At 33.6% G+C, this 27,516-nt stretch overlaps 2 protein-coding genes across 5 annotated transcripts in view; both read left to right on the forward strand.

Annotated features, from left to right (window-relative positions):
- LOC120636666 (adenylate cyclase type 5-like) overlaps window positions 1-2,460 on the forward strand; it is a 50,938-nt gene extending 48,478 nt beyond the window's left edge. The window contains exons 25-26 of one of the 2 annotated variants that reach the window (XM_039908230.1): window positions 448-598; window positions 2,077-2,460. In XM_039908230.1, coding sequence (XP_039764164.1) covers window positions 448-598; window positions 2,077-2,459 — 534 coding nt within the window. In that variant the 3' untranslated portion in view covers window position 2,460. Of the gene's footprint in view, window positions 1-447; window positions 599-1,102; window positions 1,363-2,076 lie in introns of those variants that run through there. The other variant, XM_039908231.1, reaches the window with a different exon arrangement.
- Window positions 2,461-13,215: 10,755 nt separating this feature from the next.
- On the forward strand, window positions 13,216-26,798 carry LOC120636001 (alpha-tubulin N-acetyltransferase 1-like). Of its 3 annotated transcripts, none has more exons than XM_039907226.1 (7): window positions 13,216-13,439; window positions 14,355-14,507; window positions 21,326-21,497; window positions 22,720-22,871; window positions 24,609-24,696; window positions 25,952-25,992; window positions 26,639-26,798. In XM_039907226.1, the coding sequence occupies exons 1-7, from the start codon at window positions 13,336-13,338 to the stop codon at window positions 26,688-26,690; spliced, it is 762 nt and encodes a 253-aa protein (XP_039763160.1). In that variant the 5' UTR covers window positions 13,216-13,335; the 3' UTR covers window positions 26,691-26,798. The 3 variants fall into 3 exon arrangements, with proteins under 3 accessions (XP_039763160.1, XP_039763161.1, XP_039763162.1); XM_039907227.1 differs by having other exon boundaries at window positions 24,612-24,696; XM_039907228.1 differs by having other exon boundaries at window positions 24,615-24,696.
- Window positions 26,799-27,516: the final 718 nt, after the last annotated feature.

Genomic DNA, 27,516 nt, shown 5'->3' on the forward strand with positions numbered 1-27,516 from the left:
TGAGTGAGCGCGTGATCTTTAAATGTGTAAGTGCAGAAGTACTTTCCAAGTCATGTGTGTTGTACGCCGTCATCGCTACAGACTTCGACTCGGTCGACTTCAAACGCTCTCGGGAATGTTATGGAGGAGTTTCAGATATGCCGGTTTCCTCACGATGGATTTCTTCTCGATTAAAGCAAGTGAAATTTTAATTGGATAAATTTCTGGTTTAAGATATTTATCAAATTAAAATGTCACTTGCTTTAAATTTTTTTTTTTTTAAAAATACACAATAATATGCATACTTACATACACATACCTATGTCTACTTATAGGTTTTCATTGAATACATATTTCAAAAGCAAAGCAATCCTATATATCATAATATTAATTAAAATACAATTATGCATCCACACAGATTATGAAAATTGAGATTGGAAAGGAAACTGAATAAAATTTTACTTACAGAACCCAACACCGTCGACTTCTGGTATGGGACGTAACTATAGCGATGGTGACAACGACGACCAAAGAGAGGAGGAACTACTTGACACCCTTTCGGAAGGATGCTTGGTTGAGGAAGGTAGAAGCGCACCGCGTTCGTACCCGAAGCGTAAGCGTAAGTAACTACGCTATAAAATAAAAATCAGAGGATAGATCGCCACAGCAATGTGTCGTATGCCTACTGACCACTTGTACAGCCCGCCTGCCTTTTGAGTATCTTTTCTGACTGTTGTGACGATTGGTCATCATCATACAAAATTCGTGATCATGGAAATTATGATATTGAGTTCTATGGCAGAGAGGGGCTTGTTGTGACGGGGGTAAGTAATTACAGCTTAAAAACTCCGCTTGGTTGTTTTTTTTTTTTTCTAACGAAACGTGCTCTTTAAAGAACGGCCTACGAGGTAAACGCAGCCAGTACAGCTGTGTACAGAGCGGGAGCATGCATCTGTCGTGCATTTATTAAACTATCGCATGATAGTTCTTCACATAAACAGAGACAGTTTTCAAATAAATTAAAAAAAAAACGTATTGCCCCAAGCTACATTAATTTATTAGCTATTACATTTTTGGTTTATTAGTTTATATGTTATTTATCAAGTTTATTGTTTTGTTTTAGGATGCGAGAGAGAATTATAAAAGGATGTCAGAACGCACGTCAAAGTTGAAGAGGTACCTTTGATAAGAAGCTGCAAAGGAAGTTTTAGATAATGGCAAAAAATATAGTAAAGGAGATTGGAACGAGTGTATACAGACCCAAGTTTACACATATACTTTTGTTTTTTTTTCACTTATTGAAGCTCATGGAGCTTGCCACATTGATTGTTATAGTTAAGTAAAAACAAAACTATAAAGATTTCTTATTAAAAGAATTGTTAAGTATATGTCGACTATACCAATTTGAAAAAAAAAGTTTTCACTGATGATTGATTTTATTAGTATCTAACTTTAATTAATCTAAGAGTCTGATATGCGTGTCAAAAGATGACTATTGTTAAAGTTTTTACCTCATTACTTTGTAAGATACAATTTTCTTATTATTTGTTCGTTGATTTTATAATACAAGCATTAAATAATGAAACCTGTTGTTTTAGTATGACGTTACTACTCACCCCACACTAGTTACATCTTGTTGCTAAGCGATGATTTAACTAGTAGGTAATACTGATTCAAATGTGAGTTTTAATTGGTTTCATTTAAAACTCAAATTTCGAAACGTAATTTCTAAGTCGGAACAAGATAGATAATATAAAATATTGTACTGTATGTGTTATATTTTTAAATAAATCTCATGTTATACAGAAGTCATGTCAAACACATAGTTTTACAAAAAATTGTCAATAATTATATAGGTACACTAATCGGATATTTTTATCCCGAAAACATTGTTGGTTCCCGAGCGATTTTTAAAAAAGGGCAGAGTCTCTGCCATTACTACCACATTATAAGCAAACCAAATTAGTTCTATATACGTAGGACCTAATTGCATAACAAACCCGTAGCGTATACTTACAGATTATTTACTGCTGCTAACGCGGAGCGCAGCTACCAATATAGATTTAATAATTAATTAAATATTTAACCTTTTTCCAGGGACCCAAAACGGCCCGGTCGGTGCAAATCTGGGTGGTAGATCGACATCTCAGGGTAACCTCGTGAGCACTGCGCGGGCACCACTCAGCCGCTACGAGCGACCTCTATCACTATCTGACTCGTCAACATTCTCTGGGACCTCGATTAAACACTCCAAGGCACACTCAACTGAATTTATCACCTACGAAAATGAGATCCCCACCAGGCCTAAAGTATCCAGAAAGCGTAAAGTTGTGGAATCAAGGAGCATTGGCGATATCGAGTCGCTACTTGGCGGCCCACGGCGAACTTCAAGCCTTTCCGATTTCATATTCAGGAGGGAGCAGTCGAGAGTAAACTCGATGCCCGTATGCATAATTGAAAATCCTATGAATATGCAGTAAATATCGGCTTTAATTTTTGATAATTTAATAGTCTATTAATTTCGATTCATCAAACCAGTTTAAGAGTGAAGTAGCAGTGGCGATCAGCAAGCACCAGCTCCTCCTGGTGCTTGCTGATCGCCACTGCTACTTTCTGTCCTCTTTTTGGTACACAGAAAACAATTACAATAACCATTCCCTTGAACAATATGCAAAATCCAATTAAACATATTGAGATGCGACTCGATAAGCTATTTATACCGGAAATGACTTCATGGAATTAAGAACAAACTAGTTAAAAGTCAAGACTGATTAACACTTCGGCGCGACCCGATATCACGACACGCGTGTTTTAGGCCTTGGCACGTTTTTATCTGACTTAACAATTCACGCGTGGCGTTGCGTCGGTTGGGGTTGGAATATGATGACTAGGAATTAAAAAAGTAGAAAACAAAAACGGTAACAATTTTCAAAATCTAAATTTGGGTTAATCACAGTGAAGACTGATTAAGACTGTACTGATGAATACAACGCCGTTACGTAGTGCGAACCCGTATCTGCGTAACGAACTTACGAATTTATTGGTATTAAAAGTTAAATATGTACGCGGATTGTGAAAATCGTGGTTGTGATTATATTCGAATTCGACGCGGGAACATGATTTTAACGTAGCTACATATATAACGATATGTTATTGAAGATTACCACGTTTGTATTCGTATCAAAGAAGGCTTATAGATAGTTAGATAGGAATCGAAAGGTAAATTGTCTTGGCAAATTATCTTATTGCTTCCTATATTGTAAGGTGGTTAAAGCTGTATTCAGAATTTGACTATGTTCTTAATATACCTACCGGAATTTAACGTAATAGCCGACTCGTGGCCTCGACGATATACCGATAGTAATCGAGTATATCGAGAGAAGCGCCACGAAATGGCGGTACCTCGGTACCATATAATATGATTGGTCAATGACGATAAATACATGTTTTTAAAACGTTTTTTCTCTTGGCTTTTTCAATAGGAATAGGAATATTAATAAATGTCAATGTTTATGGCGAATATATTTTTTCTTGAATTTTTCCAAAGACGGCTTCTATTTTTTAATATTACTTGTAAATAGTTGACTAATTCATTTAACGCGGTCAGTCTTTAAGCTATATTGAAGCTTATTTTATGCTTATAGTACTTATTAGATGGATAAGATGTGAGCTTATTTGAATAAGTAGAATAGCTGCTTCAAGAATGTTATGCGTAGTAATGAAAAAAAAAAAAAAAAAAAAAAAACAAAAAAAAAATCGAATATAATAGTATCAATGTTAATTTTATGAAACGAACTTAAGTAGTACTTATCTATATTAGTAATCAAACCTAATTAAAAAATATTTTAGAACAATTAAGAATTACGATTTAAGTATGTATTTTCTTATTACCGATCTCCATCGAAACTACTATCTACATACCTGTTTCCAGATTTGAATACAAATGATACTGTTATTTGTATACCTGACACATTATTTGTAACATTAATGTAACGTTACGGGTTTCGGTCAAATTAAATTGTATTATTTCCTTACACCAGAAACAAACTGCTACAAATCGACAATATAACGCGTCAGATATGCGATGTCATGTTCAGCTGCTCCATTCACTAACTTTTCCAACAAGTTGCTAACTCGTACAAAACGCATAATTTGATAGCGACAGTTTTCAACTCAGCACGTATTTTGTAGCTAGGTAATTGACGGAACAGTAGAAAATATTTGTTTATTTTAATTACTGTCCTACCTATCACAGGTAAGCCCGCTACCATCTTAGACTGAATCAGCACTTAACATCAGGTGAGATTGCAGTCAAACTTGTATCTCGTCGAATGAAAAAAAAAATGTGTTTCATAAAACGGTGGAGGCAGGTTTTATTGGTAGGTACCCTCAATTACTAAAATGGATAAGATTAACGTAATTATCTACGTAAGGAGAGCGGTACCCAACCTAAAGCTATAAATCAATTTGTATGTGAAGGAAATCTAAATAACATTATTAATTTGTGTTCTAAAAGAAAGACTGTTATTTTAAAACATTTAATTTTATTTTATTTATCTTGTGACTAATAATAGGCTCCATAGGAAAATAAGCCTGTTTTTTTTTTATATTTTTTTAAGAGTAAATTGTTGTAGGTGCATAATTGATTGGCATTTAACATTTAATAGATTAATTTTATCTTCCTTATTTTCAAGCCGTATTTTTAAAAGCTCAACCAAAGGAACAATCTCAACGTTAGTTAAGATAGATTTCACCCAATAAAAATGATTTTTTTATTATTAGTTCGTAACTTTGTACATATTATATAATTTTTTGTAAGGTTTTTTTTTTGGATACCATTATTAGTAGTTAACTTTTACTTTTTTACTAGCAGAGAACTGATTGAGAGTTGGAATTTTTATATATATATTTTATTTTAATTGGTGCTATGAGACTCTTACGCGATCTTTATGTAGTAGAATTTTCGCAGGCTGATTTTGTATGTTACCTTTTTATGTCCAGAATTATAGGTATTATTTGGTCTATATATGGGTATTCCATGCCAAATCGACCACTTTTGAACCTTACCTCTTTAGATTTCGCTGATTTTTTTTTATCTTTTTCTACTTGATAAAGACATTTTTCAATTAAATAAAAAAAATAGAAAAAAAAATCGGCCCTCTCTGGGATACACAGGGATAATAATTGTAGAATTGATTGAAGTTCTTTTGAGAAAAAAAGAAAAAAATTTAGAACGAAGAACTACGAAAAAATAACGATTTTATACAAATAACGCGATTATTTCATAGAAGCGATCATGTTAAATTTTTTTTATTTATTATTTCAAAAAATTCAATTAAAAACAAAAATTTTGAAAAAAGAAACGTCCGAATGGTCAATTTTTGAGAGAGTTATGGCTATTTGAAAATAAAAGAGCCATTTTTTTGAAAGCTTTTTAACTTTTTTGGGTTGGATAAAAAAAATTTAAAAATTCTGAAAAATGTCTTTCATCGAGTAGAAAAAGATAAAAAAAAATTCAGCGAAATCTAAAGGGGTGAGGTTCAAAAGTGGTCGATTTGGCATGGAATATCCCTATATATGTACCTAATCTTGTAACATGGGAAAGGTAACTAAAATTAATAACCTTTCCAATTACCTTTGTAAATAACTTTGTAAAACCGACCCTTTGGGTCGGTTTTTCAGTAGTCAAATAAATTCAGAGGAATAAATTTAAATTATTAACGAAATCAGACAAATTTTATCCCTAACCTGTTATCTAACAATTAAAAAATCAGACTAGAATACGTTATGCAATGCCATTATGTATTATGTTATGTGAGCGAGATTATCGCAAAAACGCGACGCGATGATTTGTGTTGTCGCGATACGTCTGGCCAAGAAATCTCGTGCGGTTGGCTACACTGCGCGCGCTTTTTTTTTATAGCGAGATGTTGAACGGTGTGAGCGGTATGACCGATTTCGAACTTCGCAATAATTATTATGAAGTAAGCTGAGTGTGACCAGCACCCATCGCTGAAATTTTAAAGCTACAACGCTACAGCGAATCTTTGCTGTATAATTTGGTGACAACGTATAAATAATTATGTTGCGGCCACATTTACGGCAATAATTCGAAACATCGGGTGTTTGCGATAAATCTAGCCGAGAACTTGTCTATCCTGAAGTATACCTGAAGTTGAATTAGCTTCACACATAAAGGGATTTATCGTGTTAAAGTTTGTGCGTTTGCCTACATTTCAAATGCCCTCTGTTAGTGCGTTAACATTTTAGATTACATAATTTACCACCAGGTAAATAAAAGGCACAAGGTTTATAAATATAGTAAGTGCGTTACGCAATTTCAGCTTCGCAGGAAGGGACATTGTATACATACTCCGTACTTGCTCCCTACAAAGTCTGAATACGCTCAAACTTTTTATTACATATACATTTCATTATTTTATTATGCACTTTGTTATATTTATTTAATACAAGTCTTTCATTTATACTATAGATATGAGCCTAAATTATGATGTTTTGACTAATTGTACTCAATTATTTGTACTGTACTTGTACTGTGTAGTAAATATGAGAAAATTATATTAAATATATATTGATGTTATAAAGTAGGTAGGTGTATAGTTCTTAATAAAGAGAATAGTTCATTCTCTTAGTAAAAAATTTCATTCGAAAAGTTTAAACATTAATAATAATTCTATTATTAGGATTCCGTCAAGTTCGATTCCAAAAGCTCGATGCCAAATCATTCCAAAGGCTCTAAAAGGATAAATATATTGCCTGAAGCTCTTAAGCTACAGGCTATTAACAAAAATAAAATAATTACTATATGTACTTAGAAGGTTATTTTATTATGTTAACGGTATTTTATTATGATTAATAGAAATTTCCTTATAACTTAAGGTTGTAACTGTTACTTGGTATCGCGAGGCACGCATTGCTATATTATATATCTCTGTATATCTATATATATCTCTATATATATTCAGATGGTGTAAGTTAATTCTAAGTTAAACTCTATCATCATAATTAATGTTTCACTAATAGTATGTGCAACTTGTCGATGTTGTAATTTAATGATCGACTATATATTATATCTATTAAAAATCTATGTAGGTATATTATTTATAACTAAATCTTATACATTTGTAGTTAGTATTCATAAAGTTATTTACCCCTTTTAGAAGAGATAATAAACCTATTACTAAAATTCATGTAGTTGAATATTTACATATTTTTGATGTTCTATACATGTTTGTATTATTATATTAATTAAATGATAACATGTGCCAACTCTACTTCTTCACAGGTCCTTTAAAAGTTTAAGAAGCTATAGATTTGGGCTGAAAATAAAAATAGTCATAAGTTTTTTAGTCTGAACAACTAAATAGAAGATCGATAAAATAACAATAGATCGATACTCCACTCCACAAGTACATATCATTGATACAATGTTTGATTAAAGCAGTTAATTTTGATTTAGTTTATTTGAGCTATGCGCTCATGAAAGAGGTAAATGAAAATGTTTCTATGTTTTCACACATTCCCTTATAACATCGTAATCCTTGTTTTTCTTAACATTGTAATCTATTTTTACCTTAAACAATTATTAAGTACATTTATATACCCTTCAAAATTATGAATCGGAAAATTGGACAAAGGAAATGACCAATCTCATCCTTCACAAGATTGTCTACTACTATAGGTACTGCCGTCCTTACGAAAAGTGCAATAAGATTTCGTCACAGATCTGAAATCAGCCCAACCAGTTCAACATTGAGAGCCGATTTTTCAAAAGCAAAACCACAAATCCACGTGACTTTGGTTTAATAGTTATTATTAATACACCCGGCTAAGTTTGTTGTGGGCTTCTTCTTAGACCGGGACGCGTTTGGAACCCTCGTAGCTTTAGTTTTAAGTTTACGAATGTGGTTATCGCCATCATCTCACTACCGTGTAATTCTTATGTACGCATCAAAAGTGCCACCTGTGGGCCTACTTGAATAAAGATATTTTTGACTTTGACTTTTGACTTTAATAACTCACTGATGAAGATCGAAGTATTTTAGACTACGAAACTTTAGTTATCCTATTATTTAACATCATTTGAATCTACATTGCACTTATCGTATGGAAAGTAATAGGTATATTTTGATTAAGAAAATAATAACATCTATTTCATAGTATGTACTTAGTTCTCGTAATGGGGCTGACCATTGCGTTAACATTATATTGTCACCTTTGATAGTTATTGTTAAGTACTTATTAGTCATTGTCTTAGTGTAGTCTAACTAAAATAACCTAAGTGTTTTAGTTTGACACATTACATAATAGTAAATAATCAAAATTAAACAGTTAGCTCTTTAATATATATTAGGTTCGTTGGTATTTGTAGATCCAACTTCGCCCGTCGTGTATTTTCGGTTAGTTTTGTTATTTCCCGATGAGGCGTTTTAATTTTTATGGCGGACTTAACTTGGAGATAATATGAGTTCTTAACCGTGGTACTACGGGTGGTCCAATTGGTAGTACCAGCCACAGCCCTTTTTATTTGCCCGTGGTACTTTCTGTCACACCAGTAGTCAGTAAACATATTAGAAGCAGTATTGAAACTACTATCAAACGTTCGAAATCGGTGATCGGTGCCTTTTCAAACGCATAATCGATATTTTCATGCTGCTAATATAATAAATATATAACTAGATAACTACACAGTTTCTACTACGGGCAACTATTCTTACTTTTAGTACCTACTACTTATTTTTTTTTTTTTAAATAAAAGTATATATATACATATATATTTTTAAGAATATTATACATATATATTTATATATACATATATATTTGCTGTCTAATCTTGTTTTCTAGAAGATGCTCACTTTGCTCATGATTTGTGATACGTTACGTTGCCCACTAATCAGTTTTACCGTTTGATTTTTATTCAATTGTTAAGAAAAGTTATATTCTCATAGTACATGGTAGCCAGAAATTATTTTCTAAGTTATCATGAAATAAAAAAAAGACAAGTTAGTTATTTGACAAAGAAACAGCCTCTTCAAATGGTTTTGATTTTTAGCATCTTCAAGTTAGTATTGTTGTGGGACTTAAGGATCTTTAATAAAGTAATAAGTGGTAGGTACAAATTTTCTACCTATGTTAGTAGTCAGGAATTATTTTTACTATAGTAATAAAAATGTCTAAGTTAATAATGTAATTAAACTTTTATCCCGGTGTACTTAAATACACGCGAGTACCTAGGTAAGATTTGTGTAATTTAATAGTGGATGTTTATAAGTAGGTAAACAAATAAATGTCTTTAATTTGCGATACGAATAATTATGGTTACTTTGCCTACATAAATGTCTTGATGTTTTACTAAGTATTATATTATCATGTAACAATGTTGCAACGTTTCCTTCAAAGGAGTAGATTCTACGATGTTATTACAGACTAAATTTAATTGCATGTGTCAAAACATACCTACTTTCCTATTTTCAACGTAGTTATCTTAAATTATATTATCTTATACTTAGTGTCTAAAATATATTTATTCTAATAAATAAATGTTGTTATGTGTAAAATTAGTGTTTTTATTGCACGTGACCCTTCATAAACTTAAGTAGATAGACACATACTTCTTGACTTTAGGTTGACGAATTCATCATCAGCATCTTAAAAAGCCTTTAACAGTATACTGCTGGATCAAAGGCCGTCTAACGAGACTATTTGGCCACAATAACCATGGCAAACAGACGTGTCAGTCGTCTCGTACGGAACCCGCGGAAAAAGCGGGGTAGTGACAAATGGGCCCCAAGTCTATTTTACATGACTTGTCATTATGGCACCTATGCCATTCCTCTTCCGTTGAAGAAAGTGATATTTTAAGTGCTTAAAACGCACATGACTTAGAAAAGTTAGAGGTGCGTGCTGAGTTTCGAACTCTGCCGAAAAGTGAAGTCGATGCCGCAACGACTAGGCTATCACCACTTCTAGGTACCTAAATTAAGACGGTAACTAGTCGATTGTTGTAAAAAAAAAATAACAAATTAACCTGTAAAAGCTTTACTATACTTTAACGGATTACCTAATGAAACCCGAAACGGATAAATTTTGTTTTTTGTCTTTAATTCTGTCTGCGCATCATGCCTAGCTAGACTATTGGACGGATTCCAATCCGATTAGATACGAGTAGGTAATAGGCATGCCTAAAGCTCTATAGGCTTTTGTTTATCCCGAACAATCAAAGAGTTACTTACTACGGGAAAGAGGTGTAAAGTTTTCCATAACTCCGTAAAATCTTGACCGATATCAACAATTTTTTTTTGTATCATCAGTTAAGTAATAATGCATCAGTTTAGATTTGCCAAATTTTTGTAAATATCTGATCAATATCATTGAAGATAGGACCAATAGCGAACCGCATCAAACCCCTCACTTAAGTCTTAATGATAGGTAGGTAAAAAATATATATTAAACTAACACATGCAAATATTATGTGATATATAAAAGGCACTGAATTAAGACCATACAGAAACCTTGTTCAAGACTAATATGATCAAAAACCACTCCACTTTAGTAGTGTCTCAGACAAACAGGGGTGTAAATGGGAGGCTAGTACCAGTTAGCCTCCCAAAATGCCAACCTCACCTGCACTTCATACCATTTAGCAATTGACGGTAATTATTGTAAGTGTAATGTTCTAAGCGTTTACCATAAGATGAGTAAAATTTTGTTAGCTAGCCACATTCCGAGGGTGTAAAGTAAGACGTGCGTGGCGCGTGTTCAGTGTTTTTGGACACAAGGCGCTGCAAGCAATAATATATGTTCTTATTTCAATGATACAACCTGCAACCTGATAACAAAATGTTTTGAATTCGGCATTTGACATTTGAAGATAGGTGCTCTTATGTAGCTAATGAGACCGCCTTGGTATCCCGATATTCATGAAATGTTACTTACCTACCTATAAGCTGTGTCCTGCTGTTTCGCCCGCGTCAATTACGGGTCGTAAACTAAACATTCAAACAAACATTTTAGCTTTAATGATTATAATTTTTATATAGTTTTTTTATATATGTAGTGATCAGTCGGACGGAAAGGCGGACAACGAAAATGGCCCGTCTGGTGGTAAGTGGAAAATCATATCGCCCATAAACAAAAGAACAGTGCGCAGGGCACGTATGCGAGGAACGAGATAGAAAGAGAGTTAATGAACACGAGAAACCAGAAAAAAATCAAACATTTTCTTGGTTTAGTCCGCACGAAATAAAATCAGAGATAAATCGTAGATAACAGCACCAAATTGCAAGGAAACTCAAAGAATGTATCCAAAAGCAGAACAAGTAATCCAAAGTAAAAGGTGTTATAGAATATGTTATAGTTACCCCAAGCAATTTAGGATTATTAGCCGGCTAACCTCGCTCGTTAAGGTAAAAAAGTATCTACTGCGCAACGATAACCCGTTTTAGATTAAAAGCGCAAAACAGCGCCATCTATTAGGCTTTGGGCTTTGAGTAATACCATACGAAAAACAAACATTCCCGACCATGATTTTTGGAAGCGTACATAGTTTAAGAGCGAAAGTGGGGTGTGAGTTAAACATACCTACTACTTTTTATATTGATGGTGACGAAAAACTATTTGATGAAAAACGATGAAAAAACTTCTGAAAATGGTTTTCTTACATTTTTTTTGACATATCGGAACGAAGTCCCTTACGGCAGGCTTGGAGGGATAGCAATTTTGCTGCGCGACTAATTTACGCGCGTTAAATGATTTTGTAATTATTTTTATTTCTATTTTTCTATTTCTATGTAATTTTAGGTTGTCAAACAAAGATAAAGAGACATATTTTGTTATTTTAGTTGATAATTTGAATTACGATGTTGTTTTTTTATTTTAAGTAATTTATTATTTCCTAAAATACTGAATTTCCTAAATACTTTCTTGTACTTAAACAAAAACTAATCAGCAAAATTTTAAAGAAAAATCAAGAAAACCTGCATAAAATTGTATTAACTTCGTTCCTACCTGGTGTCCCACGACACATCATTTTTTTAAATATTATATTGTTGTTTTTTGATTTGTCCCCATCGAGATAGGCAACGATCAGGGACCGTACAGCCCTTATTTTTAGGTATCTTTCTTTTGAAACCCGTTAAAATTGGATTGGATTGAATATTTTAATGCAATTCAGCTTTCAATTTGCTTTTTAGTCATTTAATGGCCAGCTGAAATTGCATTAATAATGAATTGCAATTGTGACATTGAAAGAGAAAGGATTGAAAGAGGAGATTCGGGAGAAGTAGCAAACCCGTCAACACTGTTAAACGCGTATTGCCAGTGTTTCTACACCTGTCAACTGTGGACGAATTTTTTTGGAAGTCCTACACTACACTACGCGTACAGTACAATGATGCTTTTCGTGTGTTGTTGGGTTTGCCTAGATACCACAGAGCCTTTGGCATGTTTGCTGAATCAAGAGTGCCTGATTTTTATGCTGTTATACTCGTAAAAGTCATCACAAAACAGCATCCTTCAAATGGTTTGTGACGGATGCCTAGTTATATCTTTACATATATGCTATCTGTGCACCGAGTAGAAATAAGTTCTTTAACATCGATTTTAGTACTTAAGTTTCATTATTATTAATTTAACCTAATGTTATTATAATTTCTATATTTTGTGAATTTTATGTGTACTGGGTATTTTGTGAGATATTTTTTGTAGGATATATAATCTATTAAGGCTAAAACTTTCAGTTCATTCAACTATCTCAATCACCAAACAACACCAAAAACCAAGTGTATTGGTTTCGGTTTGACGTGAATCAAGGACGATGTTCCTGTAAACTATCACTGAATTTACAGGAACATTATTCTACCATTCGAAAGTAAATCTTACCTGATTTACCTTTGCGTTAAAAGAAACTGTTTTTTTTTTTTTGGAAAAGTTGCGGATATATATATTTCCTTTTGAACCAAACGCGACTTCTTATTTAGCTCACATTATATTTAAAAATAAAGTGTAAGCATACATTTGTGTAGTCCTTAACTTTTTGGCACATACAATTCATATTTTAATTTGCAATTCATATTTTAATTTGCAACAGTGCCAACCCGTTTCGCGTCAAGTATAGATAAACGGATTATAAGAATCCTATTTTTTTTTTTTTAGTAAAACCATAGAGAAGAAGGCTTTGACATTTTTAAAATTGACTCACAATCATGATCTGCCCTTAATATCATTTTCTGCCGATCAGGATTCTCAACCGTCTTCATAAAATTATAAACTGAATCTAAATAACGTATTTAAAAATAATTGGGCTAAGTTTTTAAAAGTGAAGAACTTATCGCTATAATGGATTTTATTGTACCTGTTAACGAAATGTTAACAGACAAAATTACTAAATTAAACAATACATTAATACCACCCGGGTTTCATGGAGATGTACGAAGCGTAAGGTACGATATTTTGTATTTAATTAACTTTTATTATTTATTCAAAATATTTAAATAAGTATTGTATACTTGATTGTAACAACTGATGCAATGCGATTCATTAAAATCTATTCACCGTCCCATGTGCTTGCTGCGCAAATCGCAACTAACTTTTGCTTTTAGCGTAGATACTAGGTGTGGTGAAGAAAAATTTAAACAAAGAATAGATAAAAAAGTGACTGAACTATTCGCCGACTAACTTAAAATTAAAAACAGTGGCTTAAAATGGCTGCTGTAGATTGATAGTGCTCCGTACCAATCGTGCTATGAAAATGTCGATTGGTTGCAATTTCCTGCATTCTCAAATTTTAATTCTTGCATTCCAGTTAAAATAACAGTGAACTTTGCCTAATTAAAATTATGGTTTGTTCAGTGTATTTTCCTATTCATTTATTTTTGTCTATTTCCTGAAAAAATAATTTTTCGGGAATTAAATTTTTACAGTGAATGTTATAAAAGAATAACATATAGCTTTGATTCCTATTAATTGAAAAATAACTTTTAAAACTAACTATCATTCATACTAATGCAAAAATGTTATTTGTTGAATGTATTTATTGGCTTGTTTGCCCAAACAGCTGCACCATGAAATTTGGCACATTGTTATAAATAAACATCTTTTCAAAAAACATGTTCATTAATAATAATCAAACATCCCAAAAGCAACTTTCTTATAACTCTTAAAAGTATGTTGACATATAAGCTGTTTGTGAGCAAATCACACCCACTCATTTTTAAGATAGTCCCAAGTGTTGAGTCACACCTGTCTATGAATTTTATGGTTTATAGTGTTAAATATTCATCTTTATTATGATTCTTTTAGAAACAATGCCAATTTTTGTAAGTTCGCTTGAATATGTTAAAACATTATCCGTACAGGATTATGCAAGAAACTCTTTCAAAATTGATTGATCGTTTGGGGGAACAGTCATCAACAGCACAAAACTTGAATCGAGTGATTACAACAGCAGAGAAGCTCCGCAACTCACCGGACCTCATCTTATACATTCTCAAAGATGCCAGTGCTAAAGGGTATGTTACAATATTAAATTTTTTTGTAAAGAAACTGTAATTCAATGAAAAACTTCATACTCATATGGTATAATATGAATGTCTGTTTGCTTGTATTTATACAAGCAAACAATTGCATTGATCTTGATGAAATTTGGCATAGTTAATGCCTAGTATCCTTGTATCCTAGGGGAATACTTTTGAATCTGGTACAATAAACAGTTTCTCATGGATTTGAAAGAAATAATAATATTTTCTATTGTAGCTTAAAATTTAAATGATTTTATATTTAACCCTTAATGTGTAACATTGGCTAGGAGCTCAAATTCACATTTGGGGGGCAGAGTCTGAACTCCAGCATGAACTAAAAATTTTTCAAGTTATGTGCGTTTTAAGTAATTTAAATATTACTTCCTTCTACGGTAAAGGAAAAAATTGTGAGGAAACCTGCATGCCTTTGATTCCTACACAATGTTCTCAAAGGTGTGTGGAGTCCTACAATCCACACTGGGACTGCCTGGTGGACTACGGCCTTAACCCCTTTTCATTGTGGGAGAAGACCCATGCTCTTTAGTGGGCCGATAATGGGTTGTTGTGATGAGTAACTATGGCAAGATGACTTGTTTTCATTAATTCCCTATAGTTTTTTAGTAACATTTGTAACCATCATTTCCCTTAACCTTCATTTTTTTGTTATCATCATGTCAACCAATGGAAGTCCACTGGTAGAATAGGTAGAGAGTTCAAAATTTCTCGGTCTTGTGGTGCTTGCTTCCAACTGCAGTAGTCCCGCTGGATGCTAACTACTAGCGGTGCAATGTTGCTATTCCACTCCAGTATCCATCAGGTCTCCGAAATATTTGCCACACCCATTGCCACCTCAGCTTCGCGACTTAAGCTGTATACACGATTTGAGCATGTACAGATAGAGTATAACTTTCTCAATTTCCCGCTGAGTGTTACTTAACTAGTGCTAACTTTGCGACCATGTCTTTGGTGCCAGACGTCATAACTGACAGCACTCACTTTTCCAAGACTGGCCTTCAGACACTCTCTTCTCGAATTGGGACTTCCTAACTCGTGCTGACCATACTCTAGACATTTGCGAGTGCTGTTCTTCAAAGACTTACTGAGATTTATGTTATATATGAGTTATGGTGTAAGTAAATACGAGACAACCTAAATCTTGTACATTCGTATGCCCACTCGTTGAGTAGAGGTTGGAATCATAATTCATCGTACAAAGGTCTCCAAAAGTCTCTGCCGTTACGATTAAATAGTAAACTGGAGTTGAATGATATACCTACTCCCCGTTGATGATGATGACAAGTCTGTTCTAAGGAAAACGTTTTTTGTTATTTCACTATAAGTCAGCCCTTGACTCACCTGCTAGCCTGTTAGGTAGTATCGCAGTTATATTAAACCCATAACCCTTATCGATGTTTACGCGGCATCGAAATGCTATATCGCTAAACGGCACGTCTTTGTCGTTAAGGTGATAACTAGCTACTACTTTATAAATTTGCCGAGAAAACCGCCGATACCAAAATGTATGTTTTTTCTATCAGTTTTATAGCTTAAATGGTATAAACTTATCATCATCATATCAACCGTTAGAAGTCCACTGCTGGACATGTCTTTTGAAGGGAGTTCCAAATTCCACGGTTTTGTGCCGCTTGTACCCAGCGGCTCCCCGCGACGCTCTTGATGTCGTCTGTCCACCTCCTGAGCGGTCGACCAAAGCTGCGCTTACCAGTGCGGAGCCGCCATTCCAGCACATTGGGACCCCAACGTCCATCCGTTCTCCGAGCTATGTGTCCCGCCCATTGCCGCTTGAGCTTTGCGATTCGTTGAGCTATGTCGGTATCTCATTTCTGAATTGATCACGCAGAGATACTCCGAGCATAGCTCTCCATCGCCCGCTGAGTGACTCTGAGCCTTGTTATGAGGCCCATATACTAATCAATAACACTCAAACAGTCGCTTTGTCAGTCTTGATATAAAAAAGCATTATACTAATATCGGCATCGGAAGTGGGAGAACCCTAGCCTTGAGGTTAAAGCGCTCAGGCCGCGATTGCCAGACAATTGCAGGTTCAAATCCTTTCGGTTCCGTAATTTGTGTATCAATTGTAAAAATTTATAAAATGATAAATCCGCCAAGTGTAGTTTAAAACACTAATAACAAATTATAAAAATATGTAACGTTTGTTTGGGTTATTCTCTCGATTAAGTAATCATGATATCAGGCATTCAAGAAATCACAAACATACATTTAATTTTATTTACATGTGTAGAATAAAATAAATAATTAGCATAGATGGGTCTACCAGTTATGATGAGCGGTATTTATGAGAATTTTCAATTCATAATGCATTCACTTTTTACCTTATTCGTGAGAATAAAATTATCGTTATGCCCATACTATTATTACTTTCTAATCCATGTTTACTTTCGCCAAATATTTTCGCACATAAACTGAAGAATTAATTTAGCTTCTATAGCTAAGAATTTATTTATAGATTGAGCTCGTTTAAACTATAAATAAACCATTATCATCTGCTCTTAATGCCCCACAACTGGGTAAAAGTCTTTTCTCTTAGACTCTTTTCTAAGAGAAATCTCTTAGACTCTTTTCTAAGGGATATGGAATATAGACTCACGACACTGTTTCAATACCGGCTGGCAATCAACGCGATGATATGGATTAACAACACGTAATTATTTTACTTATAATATATTTTAGCTTAGATTTTTTTAGTTTGGACAAGCTAATGTTGGAGCTATGTATCATTCGCAGATAAATATTTTTGCAGTTTGATATCCGTGTATTTACTTCAGGAAGAAAAGAGGTCAACTAACATCACGTAACAGAATTAAGATCATTCAGAATCCTCATTCAGCCAGCATACATAGTGCATTGTGTCAAAAAACAGAGAAGACGCCCCTAGCACCTCTCACTTCCCACACGCGGAATGTCGCTAGCTCATAAGCTTTTCCCATTTTCTTCATTTTATGGTAATTTTTAGAACATTGAAGTTAAAATAATTACTTTGAACTGCTAAATGAATGAATTGATTAACCGCCTGTTCGAGAAATACTACTAAAGTGGAGTAGTTTTTGATTCTTTAATATTAGTCGCGTACACGGATTCTGAATGTTCTTCATTCTGTGCAAAACAAAATACTAATTTAGAAACCTGCGAAAACCTACCGTAATAAAAAATAAAAAAAAAGACTTTGAATATTGTACTAGTCAAGCCATTTTATTAGATACCAGGGGGGGGGGGGGGGGGCTTGTCGGCGGCCATCTTAAACACGTTTTCACCAAACACCTAAGTACACTCCTGACTGATTCACCATTTAAATAAAAAAACAAGACAATATCCCACAGCCACACTCGCACGCACGAACACACACACACGCACATAAATACACAGAAACACACACACACACACACACACACACACACACACGCGCACATATACAGACACATACACACTATCATAATCCCACACGCACACATACTTATAAAGGTTATTAAATTATTTAGATAAGAGCTACTTTAATATTCTCAAGAAGACTGCTGACCCGCGGGCCGGGCCGATATCCGCAATGCGGGTAATCAACGCAATATATTGCATGTCTTGTTCAGAATTTGGAATTTCGGCAGCTACTTTATAACAAGTTACGACCTTCGCCCGCTAAAAAGTAATTGTGTTACATTTAATTCAGCTATAACATGCATTGAAAATGCTTAGCGATATTATCATTTCTTTCTTTGCAACTAAGGTCAACCTTGAAAATCTTGTCTATCACCGAGAAGATGAAGAGGAGGCGTTTTTTTAAAGTTACCTCTAATCGAACTAATTTAAAGATTTTCAAGAAAACACCCTAAAAATTTATCTATATTATTCTAAATAGTATAATTATTGTCTATATTATTCTAAAAATAAGAAAAAACCCAACGGAAAAGTGTAAAAGTCGACTACGAAAATTGTCACAACAGAATTTTCTTTTTAACCATTTTTTATGCACTTCCTAAATTCAACCTGTTTCAAAACTTTTATGAGTCAATTTAATTATTTCTTCCAGTTTTTTATGACAGCTTCAGTCATCGAGTTAGTTTCAATTACATTTTATTTTATTTAATGGAAGAAGTTGTGTTAGTTACAACATTTATAAATCAAAAACGGCTGGACCTATTTTTATGATATTTGATTTCTTGGATTTGTCTTAGTCTTGAATAGGATAATAAGTATTGAAATATAACATTCATCAAAAAAAAAAAAAAAAAAAAAAGATCCGCGGTACGAAGTTCGCCGGGATAGCTAGTAGTAACCAATAAAAATAAATTAATATTAGGTCAAAGCCCGACACTCACGTTGGAGCAGCGTGGTGGGTCTATAAAACAAGACACTCCTAAGAGGGTTGAGGCCCGTGTCTGTGTGAAGTAGTGTGATGTTGATATTCACTTAAACACGCTGCGTTAGAATGCAGTTTGGCTTGGCGATGTGCTGTGCGCCTCGGTGTTAACCTTAACTGCGCAGTGGAATATTTATATGAGCATTTGAATATATTATACTTTACCTGGCTCGTTGGTCCAGTAAGTCTAAGTAAGCCAGATATGTGATAATGCAATTAATATCGTTTAAGCCAACCAACCCACGCCCCATGTGGATGGTCTAAGGCCTAAATGCCTACGTCCTATATAATTAGACTGATTATTAGTCTGAGGAGCTAGAAATTGTATGGATTATTGAGTTAAATACCTTATACTGGTTTATCCAACCAGGTAGAAACCAATGTAGGTAGAAATAAACAAGACGCAATCATTCACACGTACCTAATTGTATAAATTACGCAATGCTTAATGGACCTTCTTACGTAACAAAACTTTTACCTTTAATGATAATAAGTTTTTGTCTAGTTTTACTTAACCGACATACCTTTTTATCGACTTATTTCAAACAACCATTTCTAAGTTTCTGCAGACAGCGGAAGTATGCCCATTGTCCCACATAATTCATGGTCCGTGAACTGTGAAGAAGACACGTATTTTTTACGCCGCAATCAGCCAACGTAACGCAATCATACCCTAATAATATTCTAATGTACCTACGAATCCGACTAAACCGCGCAATTTCTCCGTTTTTATTTTGATACTGTTTTAACATTTGAATACTAACAGTTTGCCCCGAACTAGAAACTCGTTTTGCGGGGAATGACTGGCTTGTAAGCGTTTTAATAACTAATATGAATTGTACGGCGGGTCTAGTACAAAATTTACGAAAAAAATGCCCCGAGTTATCCTATACATGTAAAGAAATTTAAATAATTTTAAACCTTTCAATTTGAATCATATATCCCCATTACGATAATTCTAACACATGCACCTTCGACTGGGAGGAGTTTTATAAAATCACCTTGCGCAGCTTCGACAATTTCGAGCGATTGTCAACTATAATTGATGGAGTAGCTATCTATTATTTTGGTATTTTTTTGTTTATTTTAATAAATATATATTAATCTAGAATCTTGTACAATTTTTAACCGACTTACATAATAGGAGGAGGTTCTTAGGTTTTAGTTTTTCGTTTATTTGGTTCGTAGGAATTAGGTTTTTTTTTAATGTTTATTAGCTTACTACTTTTTTTTGTGACTGTATAATTCTCATTTGATCCCATTTTCATCAAGACAAGGTCTGTTGAAGAGATCTTAGATATAGGGACACCTAAGTATAGCGATTTGAGTATCTTGTAAAGTAACTTGATCATTTGCTGATGGTCATCGGAACTACACAATAAAGAGTACCACACTGTTTTCACACGACAGAATTTTTGAAATCTGAAACATTTTTCGTGAATACTTTGTGAACATTTCAACCCCATCCCTTCCCGTCCCCTCAACTTTATTTCTGAATTTATAGTTCTGGATTATAGCCGAATGGAGGAAATCCAAATGCATCCAAGAGTAAATCTGTATACCAGTGCTTCGCGGTCATTTCGCAAAATTGCGTTTTGTATCTTCATCATCCGCGGCCTAGAAAAGACGGCTTTAAAATACCGCGCAGGGTATCATATGACTAATACAAATTAGTAAGGTGAAACGAAGCCTGCCTAAGAATGTGATTATAGCCTTAATGGGAAATCATACCTAATACGTCAATGTCAACAGCTTGTAATCTTAAAGCGAAGGCTGTTCTGCGGTGTATTTATACAATTAAATGACGTCATTAATTGGCATGCGCGGTTTAGAATGGAATTAACTTTAAAGTTTTATATGTAGGTTTGCTTTTAATCGAGTAAACTGTTAATTTGAGATAATTCTCGAATAATATCACGAAAAGCGTGAATGCTAAGTTATAAGTTTCAAACAACTTGTATAAAAGTTTCAAGTGTCATTTTTTAGAATGGTAACCGTTTCTCTAACCACATTGATTTGATCTTTGGAATTCATTTAGAGTTAAGCAACCGGATTACAAACTACGCATGATATTTTTTGAATATAATCAGTTATGCTGCCCAAAATCGCAAAAAAATCTCAAATGTTTAATTCGTTCCTGTAAACTTGTGAATGAACATTTGTGTTGACACATTTTTCGAAAGTTACAAATTTTACTAAGCCCTCTGTGTTTGCCAGACGAAATAATGCTCGATGGATTAACTTCAAGGTTTTACACATCGTTGCATTTAATATGACTGTTTTTATATACTTTCGAATATCAGGCTGACTTACACAGCGAAGCGTGGCTGGGTTCAGCTAGAATTAAATACGATAGGATACGGAACGTTTCTAATTTAAACTATTTTTTAAAAATACATATTGTTTTTTTTTACAGAGGCAAAGGTGAACTAATTGGTTTGCTAAAAGTAGGCTGGAAGCATCTCTTTCTCTTCGACGAGCAGGACAAAGTGCGTCAAGTTGAACCCTTGTGTGTCCTTGACTTCTTTGTACTGCCTGATTATCAGAGACACGGTTACGGGAAGGTGCTGTTCGACCACATGTTGAAAGTACGTGATATTTTTTTTATTATTATATTCTATAGTTTAGTAAATGTTCGCCGCGGGTTTGTTAAAAACTTAATAAAATCTTAAATCTTTATAAAATCTTAAAAGCTCATTTAGGAGTTTTTAGTAGTTAGTTTTTAGTTTAGTATAACTGCCATACTCCCTAACATGTTAGCCTGCTACCATCTGAGACTGCATCATCATCACTTACCATCAGGTGAGATTGTAGTCAAGAGATAACTTGCGGTGGAATGAAAAAATAAATGCCGAAACAATTCAATAAGTCTGTCTTCCAAGTTTGAGCGACACATTTTGTGCAGATCATAACGTGAGATAAAAGCAAGAAAAAGAAGACTAAAATTTTTAAAATAGAGCATTGGCGAGGTTGATGCAGAATAGAAGCAGGAGTTATTTCATTATTTGCTATACGATAAACACTAAACCTAATATACTATAATCCGCGAATACCAGATATTTCTGCGCGAAATTTCAAAAATTTGCAATTGTATGTTCTGAATTCAATATGCGTTGTCGGAGTGAGCGTGTGTTGCGTGACAGCGGTGAGTTTTGTTTGTATTGCATTAGTGTGGCCGCACGACGGAAACACACTCTAGATTCACGCAACATTTACGACGTCACAATATCCATACGACATTTTTATTTGAAACAAATTTTGTATCGCGTTCACGCACACCGGACACACAGAAATTGTGGTGTAGCTTTCGCTAATTGTGGTCAGCATATCGACCTAGCCTGACAATTTAGAATAGGTAGAATAGGTATTATAGTGTAATATAAAATATAGCGTAAAATAAAGCGAAGCGTTATAATAGCGTATCGCCAAACAATTTGCGAGGAATCTAGCTTGATATTGACATTGAACAAAAACAATAATATTACGTTTTAATTTGGAATTTGAAAAATCTAAATCAAATGTAATATTATTATTAAATAATAATTCCTTATTAATATTCCTGAGGAAAATTGTAATTTAAATGTGTTTTCTTGCGGAATTCTTTATTAATTATTATTGTGATATTAAAATACTGGAGTGAGTTGATATGAGAACCATATTACTGGTACTTAGTTAAAGGGGTCCAAATGGCTCGATTCGATAAGCTTGGTTCTGGAAGGATTTAGAAAATTATATAAATGATGTGTCTAAAATAGTTGAACGAGTGAACTTTGACTTTTTGAAATGAATAATAGAATATAAATATTTCAGGATTTGAATGCGACGCCCAAAGAGCTGGCAATTGATGGTCCTTCGCCCAAGATGGAGCAATTTCTCCGCAAGAACTACGGAATACAACGTCTGATACGCCAAAATACTAATTTTGCTATTTCACCGGATTTCTTCACTGCTTTTGCCGAAACGTACGTATTACAATATTATTTTTACTACCCAATAAGTTAATTGCAATTTTGTCTCAGTGGTTGATCAATGACAAAGCCTATAAAATAAAAAAAACTTTTATTAAAATACCACAAAACATAGTAAAACAATTATGTATGCAGCATGCTAACAATTAGTGCACACTTTGTTCTTAAACAAAAACCGTATTAATTATAATAGTGACCAAACTAACTATAACCGAGTGAAAATTAAATACAATTTGATTTTATTTAATGTCAAATTGTTTTAACCTTTTTTACTATATTTGTTTTTTTGTTAGTACTTTCCATCATTGACTAGCCACTGACATGCAATTGTAATAGCATACTTGAGGCACGGATCGCATGGTCTTTGTTGCTGTCGGCAAATGCCACAATAAAAGTAAAAATTCTAAAAACTTTAACTTTATATTAAATCCGAATTAAACGTTATTCGAAATTATAACAATTTCTCTAAATTTGAAATTAAATAAAAATTTCTCCGCCTTTTCGCACGAATAGGTCAATTTTTGATTACTTCTTATAAGGCAATATCTATATCTATAAGGCATATACATAATCTATATTAAATCACAATATAGATCATGTATATACAGCTGTCGCTAAATTGTTGCCTTACACTCAAGAGGTTTAAGTTCGATTCCAGGTTTACACAACTGGAGAAAACAAAAGCTGAAAGTTATGAAAAATAATTTGGAAATTGGCTTAGGCCACGAACGACGTTTGGAATTTTTCTAAACCACAAATATTTATTATTGTTGTCATGATGGTTTGATTGTTAATTTGGATTAAATAAGTGTTTCGTTTTTTTCCAGCGCCTTGAGCCGTCGGCCTCAACGAACTTTGTACTAAAGTCTTTTATTTTTTAACATAACTTAAGACTAAGAAATAGAGTCGTTGCTCATTTAATATTTCGTTAATATTATAACACTTTAAATTAAATTTAACTACAGCTGCAAATATATTTTATTAAAACTTAAAATTATATAACAATTAGCTTGATAATATATTTCATACTATTTGTACATATTTGTACATATTTGTAAATTTAAAATTCTAAATTCAAGTTTTACATGCATATTGACATATACATATACATATAAAATAGACTAGTTGAGTATTGTTATATCACTTTCATCAATGACGGACTATTTATATTTCTTATTAATGTGGACACCCATTTTAATAACTTAGCTCCATATAACGCATAACTGTCATCCATATGCACAAATGTTTCTATGAAGTCTCATTTTGTATCCTATGAAGTCTTTAAACATGACGAAATTTTATAGTCTGGTGGAACCTATTGTAAAATTTTGAATAAACTGTGAAACTTCAAAGAAATGTTTGCAAAGGGTGTTTAAGGGTTCCGTACCTTTTTTACAAAATGAAAAACAAATTAACTGTATTAGTTAATTTGTGTAAATTTTTTGTCTTACACATAATATATTTTCTGATATTTTATGCATATAAAAATATTTTATTTGCTATAATACTTGGTTAAAATATCAGAAAAAGATTGTATGTAAATACTGTTACAAAATTTATAAAATTAAAGAAACATTAAAAGATATCTACATCATTGTGCAGTAGAACACAATTCCTATGTTCCCAGTTATTTAAATGCTCAAAGATCACTTGATACGGAACACTTAGAAACCGAGTTAAACACTCATTTGGTATGACGAGTGATAATTAATTTTCTCATTTGCTTGGTGGTAGCAGTAAGTCCGGGCGTAGCACTCCAGTGGTGACGACATCAGTTGGACGCTTCGCAGCCCCGAAACCCCAGTCGGTGATCGCCAACGTAAGTATATCTTCACTTTTTCACATCATAAAACAAACTTACCCCTATTCTCCGGCCGTCGAAGGAATGCTTTCCTAACAGGTCGTCGATTTAACTTAAAGAAACGATAAATTAACGATAAATCTATTTTTATGTCTGTTGTTTTTTTAATCTATATAATGTCAACATTATCATGTATAATAGTAGTGGTGGAGATTGTCTGCGGTAGTAATCGTGTTGTCTGCCGCAAAGCAGCATTACTGTGTTCCGGTTTGACGGGCATGGACGCCGGTGTAATTACATAAGGTACTCGTAGGACATGTTCCGATTAGGTACAAACAAAGTTAGGTATTGGTTTTTCACTTAATATCAGAAGGGACATCTGATTGGTCTACCAATGATTACTGTATATACATACATAAATAGATAATAACTTAAAGAACTTGTGTTTTCCTTCACTGTCAAAGCAAGTGATATTTAATTAAATTAAAAACGCTGATGAACGAATATCTCTGATAAGTTAGAGGTGCGTGCGTGCGTGCGCGTGCGTGCCAATGGGAAGCTGAACAAAAGCATTATATGTGTTTCGTTATATTAGTTGATTAATTAGGTAATTAAGGTTTTAAAAGAAATATAAAATAACCCCACCAGGGTTATTTTTTCCTCTCCTTGGTAGAATCTAGGGGGTAGAGTTTATTTAAACCCACAACTTTTAATATTTAAGCGTTTATAAAAAAGGCTCACTTTTAACACATGGCCTTCCTTTGAGTCATCGAATTTGAACTCTATACGTCAGTTTGACACGCATCACATGGTACGAAAATTCGAATGTCTCTTTTAAGAAGGTTACTAACAGTATGCATAATTGAATTATATAATCAGTTTATTGGATCAGTAGTTTAAATAACTATAACACCTGTTATCTAACGTAAACACAAGGCTTAACTCTATGGGTTGCAATGTGATTTGATTGCTACCTCACTTTGACGAAAGACGGCATCCCTCCATCTGGCGTCATTTAACTTCGCTGCCAAATCCCTCGCGAGCCATAGTTTAGAGTAAACATATTTCCGAAATTGAGTTTATAAGTATATTATTCAGCGCAGGAATAAATTCCGCTTGCTTGCTGGACGCCCCTAAATCAGATTCTAGATGCAACAGTCTCACTACGAGCGAGGTTTACTCCAGAATCCTTTCTTACGCTTCGGATATATATCCCAGCGCCCGTATTCTAAGACGTAATGCTTGCTTTTATTCAAACCTGTTTTTCTTTTAGGTAATTCATGGTGACTCTGGGTACCAGGAGACTAGCAACGGGTATGTTTAAAATATCTGTAACATCTTTAACAACAACAATTGCTTTAATGTAATAGATGTACACTTTTTACCTTCTCTTAAATAGTCTACTTAGACTATTGTTTTTCATTGTAGCACGGCGCGGAAGAGAGATAAATAGAACGTAACGTAGAATACAATAATACATTTTAAACCTCATGAAAAAAAAATTAAAACAGGGTTTCTAAATTAATTGGGATATCATTCGAAAAGTAAAAATAGAGTTGGACCCAAATCTATTTTTATATACCTCACCGGTTTTAATTGATTACATAAATAGCACCAGTTCCCCTCTGATCTGCACGAATCTGGATTGGTGGAATTTTTTAAATAAACTGAGTTGGCAGAAATTATTCATTGGTTTTAGGTAACTACCACAATTTTTTTACCGACATCAACAACAACTCTTTACAAACTAATCCTTCGGTGATTTCGAATAATTTTAACTTGATAACGATTTCGAATAATTTTAACTATATTATTCAGTATGAACCCAAGGTACGCAAACCTCGACGCGTATTTAGTCTCGCACTTGCCGGTTTTATTTATTTCGAAGTAGTTTTACTAGTGGCTGTTTTTCGCTTATTTTTCAATTTGTTTAAGTTTTTTTTCGTTTGCTTGCTTTCAGCTTCTACCGTTGCAGACAAATGAGCAGGCAAGATAGCTTGCAACATACTTAGATGATTCTATTGTTTTTCTTAGATGTTTTAATGTCAGGTTTAAGGTAAATTATGATATAGCTATTCCTAAAAAAAACTATGTGATACTTTTATACACAATCACAAATATATTTTATTTATTTTTATTTATTTGTGAACAATAACATAACTTAATAAATGAAACGATGATCACTGTAAAAGTATGAAACTGCGTAACAGTGATCACGCCCACCTCCAAAACTTAAAATTTACCACTGTTCACTGGATATTTATCAAAAAAATCTAAATACATTCAAAAATATTAATTAAAATAAAATAAGATACAAAAAAAAACAACGATCAAAAGGGATACATGTAACATGTTAATCTTGATTTCGAGTTTGTGTGTTAGAGTGTATGTATTTTGTGTGTAAGCGTGCGAGTGTCTGTGTGTGTACGTGCGTGCGTGCGTGTGTGTGTGAGAGAATCTTTCAATTGAACCTATTTCAAAATAATTAAAAGTTTTTCCGTCTCTTCATAAGATAGTGATTGAAGCCACTTTTAACATTTTAACTTACATGAGTGTCTTTGTCTGGCTAAAGATCCTAAAGCCAATTTGGCCCGACACTTCACCAAAGATATCCCGGACGTCAGCCTATACGAGATTAGTATGGCTCTCAAGCAACTCAAGAACTCCAAGGCACCGGGTGATGATGGAATCACAGCAGAACTCCTGAAAGCGGGTGGAAAACCAATACTTAAAGTCCTTCAGCGATTGTTCAATTCCGTCATCCACCAATGCACAACGCCAAAGGCATGGCACAGGAGCGTGGTGGTTCTGTTCTTCAAAAAAGGTGACAATACCTTA

The sequence above is a fragment of the Pararge aegeria genome, chromosome Z (assembly GCF_905163445.1).
Source record: "Pararge aegeria chromosome Z, ilParAegt1.1, whole genome shotgun sequence".
Lineage (NCBI taxonomy): Eukaryota > Metazoa > Arthropoda > Insecta > Lepidoptera > Nymphalidae > Pararge > Pararge aegeria.